Source organism: Bactrocera latifrons, unplaced genomic scaffold (assembly GCF_001853355.1).
Source record: "Bactrocera latifrons isolate USDA-ARS-PBARC rearing strain unplaced genomic scaffold, ASM185335v1 scaffold_169, whole genome shotgun sequence".
NCBI classification, from domain to species: domain Eukaryota; kingdom Metazoa; phylum Arthropoda; class Insecta; order Diptera; family Tephritidae; genus Bactrocera; species Bactrocera latifrons.
This window is the reverse complement of record NW_017535174.1, coordinates 380,831-391,069: the sequence shown is the minus strand read 5'-3', so window position 1 is coordinate 391,069 and position 10,239 is coordinate 380,831. Positions and strand designations below refer to the sequence as shown.

The 10,239-nt window shown below is 35.2% G+C and overlaps 1 protein-coding gene across 1 annotated transcript in view; it reads left to right on the top strand.

Annotated features, from left to right (window-relative positions):
* Nucleotides 1–5,793: 5,793 nt before the first annotated feature.
* LOC108966681 (UDP-glucuronosyltransferase-like) overlaps nucleotides 5,794–10,239 on the top strand; it is a gene marked incomplete in the record, with an annotated part of 13,885 nt that continues 9,439 nt past the window's right edge. The window contains 2 exon segments of the mRNA XM_018929707.1: nucleotides 5,794–6,106; nucleotides 6,168–7,389. Of these exon segments, the coding sequence (XP_018785252.1) occupies nucleotides 5,857–6,106; nucleotides 6,168–7,389 (1,472 nt within the window).

Here is a 10,239-nt window from a genome sequence, read left to right as displayed (position 1 = left end):
AAGATCAAATTTGGGGTAGCTTTGAACTAAATCAATCGTGTTAAGAGCGATTGAACTATTGGGAACATTGAGCAAATGTTTGGTGATTGAAGATCAAATTTGGGGTAGCTTTGAACTAAATCAATCGTGTTAAGAGCGATTGAACTATTGGGTAGTTGACTTAGTAATTTCGTTTGATGTCAACAGCTGACCTTATTGAATTTTGTCGCAGACTCCTTAATACTTCTCAGTTTTAATTTTCAATTGTTCATAAAATTTTCTTTTTGATGACTCATGGCCAGCTCTTGACCGATGCTACGGCTGCTCTATGCCGGTCTCTTTCGAAAAATTCAGTGATTTTATCGCAATTTTCGACGACAGGCCTTCCGGAGCGTGGCACATCTTCGACCACCTCTACACCAGAACTAAAACGTGGAAGCCATCGTTGTGCGGTGGAAATRGAAACTGTATCGGGTCCATAAACTGCACAAATTTTRTTGGCGGCTTGAGATGCATTTCTGCCTTTATCGTAGTAGTACTGTAAAATATGCCGTATTTTCTCTTTATTTTGCTCCATGTTTGCGACGCTATAACTCACGAACGACTTAAAAGAAACGACAATTAATGAAACACGTGTTAGCGCGTGAAATGAGCTTTCCAAAAAGGTATAGCATGACCCTATGCGACGAATAAAACTAGAACTATGCGCTCTCAGCGCCGACTAACGAAAATGCCGCAAGACTTTTTTGACAACCTAATATTAAAAATGATATAGTAAAGTTTATTTGTAAAAAAATATTTTAAATTCTTTGGAACGGTTCTTGTTTGGTGGCCTATCGAAAATGGAAGACGGAAAAGAAATTTTGGCATATTTCACTGTTTCACTAAAAAAGAAAGTAAAGAAGTGCAGTACAAACAAGGCGAAATTGTACGATGTGTACGGAGAAAATGTGTTGACCGAACGCCAATGCCAAAATTGGTTTGCAAATTTCATTCGCGCAATTTTGATCTTGAGGATTTTACACGTCCTGGAAGTCCTCATGAAGATTATGTGGATAAAATAAAGTCATTGTTCGATGCAAATTGTCGAATAACAACTTCAGAGATTGCTGAAACATTAAATCTGTCAACTCGTCCGTTCACGTTACACTATAAGAAAATCGTGTTTAAATTTCACTAAAAAAGCGAAGTGACTTGGTGAACGAAATAATGTATAACCAAGTTTATGCTTAAAATTAAATTTAATAGTTTAAAGCATATATAAAGGTACTAGCAGACCCTGTCACGCGTTGCTGTGGCTAAATTTTTGTTATATTACATTGTTGTAAACTCAGGTCACAGTTACCACTTAATAAAATGAAATTATTATGTACGAACGAAGACGGAAACGTTAAAGCTGGTATAAGAATCCACTGGATTTTAATGCGATTGAACAAAATTTTCATACTATTGAATTTGGTAGAAGTTAATAGAAAATAATTCCAATTTCTAACAAATAGTTTTAAATCTTTATGAATAATATTAAATATTTTGAATTATCAATACTTTTAAATTAATTTTAATTTAGCACTAATTGGTACACAATATTTTTGGTTATTCCGTATTTAGATAACACAAATAGATTCAACGGTTTTCCTATATGTGAACATGCTATGTTGTTGCCCATAAGAATAACATGGATTTTCCAAATCTATACCACAAATGTACATTATTTGGCCTTGAGATTTACTTATCGTCATTGCAAAATTTAAACCAACTGGAAATTGTAGTTAGCCCCTCAAGGGTATCGTAGAATCCGATAGTATCATTGGAATACGTGGCAACAGGACCACTTCACCTTTAAACTTTCCAGATATTATAATATGTTTGCTTCAAGAATATTTCCGGTGATCTTTTTGAAACTCGTACCATTGCATAATGGAGGTGGATTAAAATTACGCAAGAGAAAAATAGGTGAACCATGTTTAAATGTAAGTTTATATGGTGGCATTTCGGGTATTTCTAGTGAATTTCAAAACTCAATTGGAAAACTTACACCTTCATTATCATTAAGAACAGTATCGATTGATTTAAAATACATCATATCGCTTGGTAACAACTGTTGTATTTGGAAGTTAATTTCGTCAACATCAGCATTTTTGGCTGCCAAAAGGGACCGCTCACTGAGGGAGTTATGAATTCAGTAATTACTCTGTACATTCGGTAAATAATCTGAATTAATTCATTTATTTCCTAAAGAACAGTGCATAAATTATTTGGCAGTTTAATGCTCTCTCAACACGCTTGTCTCGTGCCTCTCTGCTTTGAGCGTTGTTGAGGACTTTGTCTATTATTTGACAGGCACAAGTATCCGTTAGCTCCAAAATATCCTAACGKATGACGTTAACTGTTGGCTGGATCGAGTGTGTATTCAATAGATGGCGCTATGTTAAAAATACAAATTTAATAGCATAATAATTACGTTTTACTGAAACTAAGGTGTAACCTAAATTTATTTTGTATTTGAATTTTATACCATGTTCAGAACGGCACCTAATCTCACGATTTCGGCTGTTGAGTGGTTTATCCCACTAATCTTATAAATTTATCAATATTTCGCCATTCAAAAATAACAGTTCAAAATCACTTCATCGGAGTGATTTGAAACTGATCCACGCTAAATCTCTCTGTGCGATTATGATTTTGCGCCATCTACTTGTCAGTATTGGAAATCTATCATATTATCACAGCTGATTTAGATACCACAAAGGAAAAAAATATAAACAAACACATTTTTTTTACAGCAATGAATCTAATTTCACCTGAAAATCGACTTTCCGAATGAAAAAAAGCGTCCATTATTTCCAATATATGGAAAATATTTAAAAGAATACTGCTTTTATTACAAAATACTAAATGACAATATTTTATTTTGATAAATATTGAGCGATGTGAATTCTTGAACGGCAAAAACAACGGGTTTTCATCTTTCCAATGGCAGTGAGAACGGGCTAATCTTCACTAATTAGCTTAGGCTTAAATGTAATCTAATTCTTTCAATTTTCGGCCAGAACATGGTATTAAAATAATTAGTGATTATACTATTAAATTGTAGCTTATATAAAACGTTTGTATTTTTAACATAGCGCCATCTGTTGAATACTTATTCGATTACCATTATATTATAAATTGAGATGTAAGCTATCCTGTCTTTCTCCTGTTTAATCAAATTGCACACGCTGTGCAATCATTATTAAAATCGCTTCAGTAGTTTAGGTGTCCATCGCGGACAAACAACGTGACACGTGACACGTTTAAATATAAAGAAAAACAAATATATATATATATAGATAACAAAAACAAAAGCTTTATCAAATATTTCTTACTACTGGTGGGGCAAAATATTGTAAATGATAGTCAAGTCTTGTTCTGTGAGAACTATCACATTGTACGAGAAGTGTTTCATTCTACGAGAACTATTTTATAGCAGGAACAGTGGAGAACACTACTGCCTTCCTTATTTTTCCTTCTTCATCAAGCAAAATGTGTGAACACTTGCGAACGTGGCAAAAACGCAGAAATCAGCCCTCTTTGTTTGCTTTCATTTGAACAATGTTGCCATTGCTCAATACGCATATATAGTTTTGTACACATTTATGTTTTCAATTACAATTTTTTGTAATAAAAAATATCAAAACTGAAAACAAACTATTAAAAATAGTTTACATATTTATAAATAATAGCATTCAACTCTGATTTTGAGTTATTTTAAGAAAATTTCAAACATATTGAACAGATTGAACTATAAAAGTTGATAATTACTACGGTATATAGATATTTGAATTCTCACGTCATCCTACGACAAAGAGAGAAGTGAGTAGCGTTTTTCACTGTGCACTTACGTTGCGCGCCCATAAAATGCATCGTATCAGCTGACACGGGCCACGATTCTACGTTCTCCACTATTCCTGCTATAATAGATGATTGTATTTGGAGTTTTCTAGTATTTGTATACAATTTTAAGAACTATCTTAATATATGTATATGTGTGCATGTTCATATGTATATAGTAAATTGTTTATTCTACATGGAATGGGGTTGTTTTCAAGTGCACATGCACATTTGTATTCAATTGCCTAAATACATATCTTAGGTCAATAAGTTATCTTAAGTAAATATATTTGTTTGTTAATTGTTGAGTGCATACGTATTGCATATAAATGCAATAAGTGCCTCATATAAATGTAGGTATCCTTTTGCGTTTGTTTATGTACATATTTGCTTTGTACTGCCTCAGCATTGGCAATTTCAAGATATTTTAACATATTGCCGAGGGAAATAGTAATTATTCAATATTAGTGGACTGTATGTGCTTTTAAAATAGTGAGAATTACACAGTTTCATATCTTATCTAATATGTTGAATATTCTTAGGTATAATAAAACTAAATATATTGATGCGTACTGAATGTCCTTTGGTATCAACGTACATATTCATTTTTGAACAATACTTGTATTAACAACATGTGTCTTGTTATACTTTGAAGGGACTACAGTTGCAAAAACAGTGAGTGCTCAAAAATATTCCTCTACTTTTTTCTTTGAAATAGGTATAAGAAATAATCTGACAATGAAACAATTTCAATGTAAAGGCATTTCCCTCAAATTGAAAAACGAATTCCATTAAAGATCAATGACTACTTAGTGTTGTTCTGCTATTTTGACCCGCATTGAAGAGCTACAATGCAAGGAGTTACCAAAAGTAGTGGATCAAAGTGAAAATCGAAAGGGCACAACAAAAAAATAAAGCAACGAATTTAGGAAAACCAAAACCGCAGCGAATTGGATTATTACTTTTGTAGGCTGCTATATTAAAAATCGTCCACTTAATAGTTGGTAGCGTATAGGTATGTACATATGTATCAACGATTTGTACAAAGTTACTCTTGCTTTAATTGACATTGTACTTATTGTGCGCTCTTGCTAATTTGCTGTTTTCACTCTGCATGTTTTTCGTAATATTTTTTTTCTAATTATGCTACCAATTAAAATAGAAGAGTCTAATTGTAGGTAGAAAAAAATTGGCTTTAATAATAATCTAGTGTTTGAACTAGATATCGGTTATACATATCTTTTAAGTACGTTTTCAGAAAAAAATTATCTAACGAAACTCTCAAACATACAGAGAAACTCTCCAAAAAGAACATTGAATATAATGAGACAACATTTTTCCATGGAGAAAATAAGTTCTTAACTGTGCTAACTACTAAATCTGCTTATATGCATACTAAAATTTTAATTGTTTTATGACCTTTTTTTGTATTTAATTACTATATTAAGTATCGCAAGCAGACGCGATTAAATTTGTTGAATCATTTTAAACTCAACACAATTACATGATGGATATAAAGTATTAGTGCGTTATTATTATATTATACATATACTAGCAGCATACATTAGAGCGTCAACGAATAATATGTGTTATTATATATACATACATAGTATGCACATTTGGTCGCGCTAAATTATAGATAGTGAGAATAATGTGAGAGATGTAACAGAGACGGATTTAGGCTATATGTCTTCGCTGTTATGAATATTTAATCTTGACTACGATAGTTTGGCTTGTCGGACTTTAAGCCTCGCATTATGGGGTCCACTGATTTGGAAAACTGAACCGATTTTTTACATAAATAATGTTAGCGCGGCCGGCTGCTTAACAAAAAGTGTGTTAAATTTTGCTTTCCGTTTGGGAATCATTACCCACCGTTTAGTAGTAACGAACTTATTGCACTGTTAGTTTGTCTTCTAAAACGTATAAAAGAAACGCTTTTTTGATAGTGCTACTTCAGTCGATTACAAAGTTGGGTTGACGCAGTTCATGTAGTTTGTTGTACAGATGGGACGAATCATATATATAATATTGGCTTTGGCGGTTTTTGCTTTGGTGCCAAGATTTACGGAATCTGCAAAAATACTCGCAATATTTCCCTTTACGGGTCCTTCGCAGTATATATGTGTGCAACTTTATTTGAAGTCATTGGCGGCACGCGGACATGAAATCACTTCGATTTCGGCGTTTCCGCAAAAAACACCCTTAAAAAACTTTCGTGATATAACGTTGAAGGATGAATACAAAGATCATGATGGTTAGTGCGTTGTCCTTTAATTATATTCATTAAAATCTTATATAATGATCTTTGTTTTCAGAATTTATTATCACAGCGATTGAAGCTTCGTCTGAAACTAAATTAAGCCAATTACGTATGCTGTTCGATTACGCAATAATGGGCTCATTGCCAGTACTTAAGAACGAAGAATTCCAACAATTATTGCGCTCTGATGAACATTTCGATCTCATTATTATCGAAGTGTTTTGCCAAGACTCACTTTACGCATTGGGCGAACATTTCAAGGCACCTATGATTGGTGTCTCCACATTTGGCGCAGATATTGTGATCGACCAATTGGTGGATAATGTTTCGCCGTTAGCATATGTACCAGCGCCTAGCGGCGTAAATATGGATCGTATGAATTTCTGGCAACGCTTAGATAATTTATATACTAACACCATGGAGCTTCTGTATTCACATTTAGTTATAATACCGGAACAACAACGGCAGTATGAAAAGTATTTTCCCAATGCGACACTGCGCTTAACAGATGTACGTCGAGACTTTTCTCTTTTGCTGCTCAACCAACATTACTCATTCAGTTGGCCGCGTCCATTGGTGCCGAATGCAATAGAGGTGGCTGGTATGCATATTGATCACAAACCGAAGAAACTACCAACGGATATGGAAACTTTTATTAATGCCTCGTCTAGAGGTACCATTTACTTCTCGCTCGGTTCGAATATAAAGAGCGCTTTTTTGCCAAAACAAAAATTGCAAGAGATTATGAACGCCTTTGCCTCATTACCCGTGAACGTGTTGTGGAAATTTGAGAAGACCGATCTGGCGGGTAAACCGAAGAATGTTTTCATAAACAAATGGTTTCCACAATCGGACGTACTTGCCCATCCTAATGTAAAACTTTTCGTTACACATGGTGGYATGCACAGCCTGATAGAAGCGGTACATCATGCTAAACCAGTTGTGGGCATGCCAGTCTTTTACGATCAATATTTAAATGTTGAAAAGGCCGTACATAAAGGTTTCGGTGTTGCAATAAACTTCCGAAATTTCACCAGCGCCGAACTGCGCGATGCCATCCTAGAGGTGTTGAACAATCCCAAGTACACCGAAAGAGCGCAAGAGATCTCTGCCAGCTTCCATGATCGACCTATGAACCCGCTCGATACAGCAATCTATTGGACTGAGTATGTGCTGAGACACAAGGGTGCGCCACAATTGCGTGTAGCTGCACGTCACTTGAATTTCTTACAACGTCATAGTGTGGATACAATGACTGTGTTGTTTGGTATTCCATTGTTGCTGGCTATATTTATAACTCGTCGTATTTACAGTTTATTATTGGTAGTATTCCTAAGTAAAAATCGTTCGAACAATAAAAAAAAGTGTGAGTGAAATGTCGAATTTTAATATGTCTGAGTTTACTCACGAAAATGTTTTTTGGAAAAACTCGTAGATTTTTAGCGCGGGGAAATCGAGCAAAGACGAAGTGCACCAAGTTGCTCGTTCAACATTCGTTTTAGAATTATTTTATGTCAATAACAGATAAAGGCTTATTTATATGAATTGCTAGTAGTATTCATAGAGAAAATTACTCAATTTTACATATAAGTACATGCACCGATAATGTGTAATTATATCTTATATATACATAAAAGCGACGCGCAAAATGTGTTGCTAAGCGCAAAACTCAACAACGTCTGAACCAATTTAGTCGATTCGTTTTTCTAAATGATCGCTGAGGTTCAAGGATGCTTTTTACGGCAAGAAAAACTTGAATAATTGCCGGAAAACCCCTAAAAGCAGTCCTTTCCTATTTCCCATACAAACGAATGAATGTTTGTATTGTTAGTAACGCTAAGAGAACGGCTGAATCAACATTGATGAAATTTTCGGAGGTTGTTCTCTGTGGATCGGGAAAGGTTTGGAAATATAAAAAATATGCCTTTCGTGAGGAAAAGTCGGAAAATTGGAAAATTCCAAAAAGTACCTTTTTTTCAATTTTTGTTTGTTTTGTTTCTCAATATTTTGATTTGTAAATTTTTTGAATCCATCAATTTCAATCGCTTGCTTTTTTATTCCAGCTTTTCAAAAGAAAAATGTTTGAACATTATTCAGTGAAAAATTGATGTGTGTTTCACACAAAGTGATCAATTACAGATTGAAATTTATTACGAAGCCACGAAAAGATCGCTCTAATATCTGTCGGCGTTTTTTTTGCCATCAATGTATGGCAGCCCAAGGCAAGGCAAGGTAAGAAGTACTCCCAGGATGCGATGACATRCRTGCGGAATTATGGATCGCGGTCAATCAGCAAGCGATCGTCACGATGTCACAGCACGACTTTACAAACAACAGTTACAATGTTTGATGGACTTTATCTTGAAGCAACGTATATGTGGTACTGTTAGATGCTAGATGTACTCTGTTGAGTGGCAAAAGAGAGGTTTGCCGCACGCTAGAGACATTCTTCTTTGGATGGTGGTTCCACCAGATCAAATTGATGAAATGATGTGGAGTATTATACGAAGTGACGAAAACCAATTTGGTTCATGGACCTTGCGGACACTACAATTCCACTTCGGTTTGTATGTCTGACAATAAATGCACGAAACACTATCCACGTGCTTTTCTTTCGGAAACACAAACTAGAAATGACTAATATCCACTATATCGGCGTCGCTCACAATGGCAGAACATTTAGCATTCAATTTAGAGGCGTGAATATCGAAGTTAACAACACATCGAAGTTGACAACGCATGGATCGTACCATATTCGCCACTGTTGTCTAATTCACATTCAAAAGTCATGTCAATGTTGCGTATTGCTATTTGGTGTAATTGATAAAGTACGTTTGTAAATACGTCACCACAGAAACATGGTTCATTGGTCTTGAACGATACAGTCGATACGTGAACTGCGTCTTGCAGTTAATTCGGAGAATGACCAAAGAGTCTATTTCAACCCAGAGAATACAGAACAGCCAGTGGAAACACCGCAAGCAAGAAAATTAAGATTTACGAGTATTTTTCTAAACTTTCAGTGAACCGTTTGCGAGAACTTGCTCTCTTGCCTTGATGAAGAAATATTTATGTAGAAAGCAAGGCCAACCATAGATTGACATCCAGGTGTGTTTTCAACTAATGCCTTAGAACGAATTGACACAATCCATCTGAAAAACGACGATTGCTTCTACCTTCGGTTGCTATTGATTAATGTATGCGGTTCAAATTCATTTGTGTCATTGCATACTATGCTTGGTACGATGTGTGAAACTTTTTGAGAAGTATGCCAGCAATTACAACTACTGGAACATGATATCACTGGAATCCAACAATGGACGATGCGATAGCTACTTCGAATGCCACTGAAGTTCGCACACTTTCCGCGATGATCAGTCTTCAAATCCGCGTCAATTATGGGAAACGACCAAAAATTACATTGCCGAAGCCATTTTACATCACATATGCTAATAATTGGAAATTTGTCAACACCGGTTGATACCTCCGGTGGTTTGATATAAATTCCAAATGCCGTTTATCAATTCACGAAAGATGGACTCATCACGAATGTTTATACGAACATTGACCAAATTATCGTAAGTACGATTCCTTGAGTGCACGCGCACTCAATGTTAGTTGCCACAAATACTTATGTTATGGACTTAAACTTGATAATTCAAAGTCAAATTCCGGGAGGCTTGCGGTGATACAAATCGATCGATCGTATTGACACTGAAGACGACGCCGTGAATTATACAGTGGAATTTCTAAATTTCTTGGAGAGGCTTGGTATGCCACTGCATCATTTGCGTGGATCTGTCCTTATGATGCTTTACAATCTGATTGTGACGCACGTATCAAATATAAGGGGCAGAATGCTTGATTCTACGAATTTCTTTTGAGTTCTAACGATTTGCCATTTAAGTTCAAACGTATTCAGTTTCCAGTGAAAGTTCAATTTGGGATGACGATCAACAGGATAGTCGCATAGTGTGTGGCATAAATTTGGAAATGCTATGTTTTTTAAACGGCCAGATATACCTGGGTGCTCACGAGTTGGAAAACCATCTTCTCTGTACATTTACGCACCGGATCAGAAATCAAAAAATGTTGTTTATCAAGCTGCGTTGACAAAAACAAAAAAA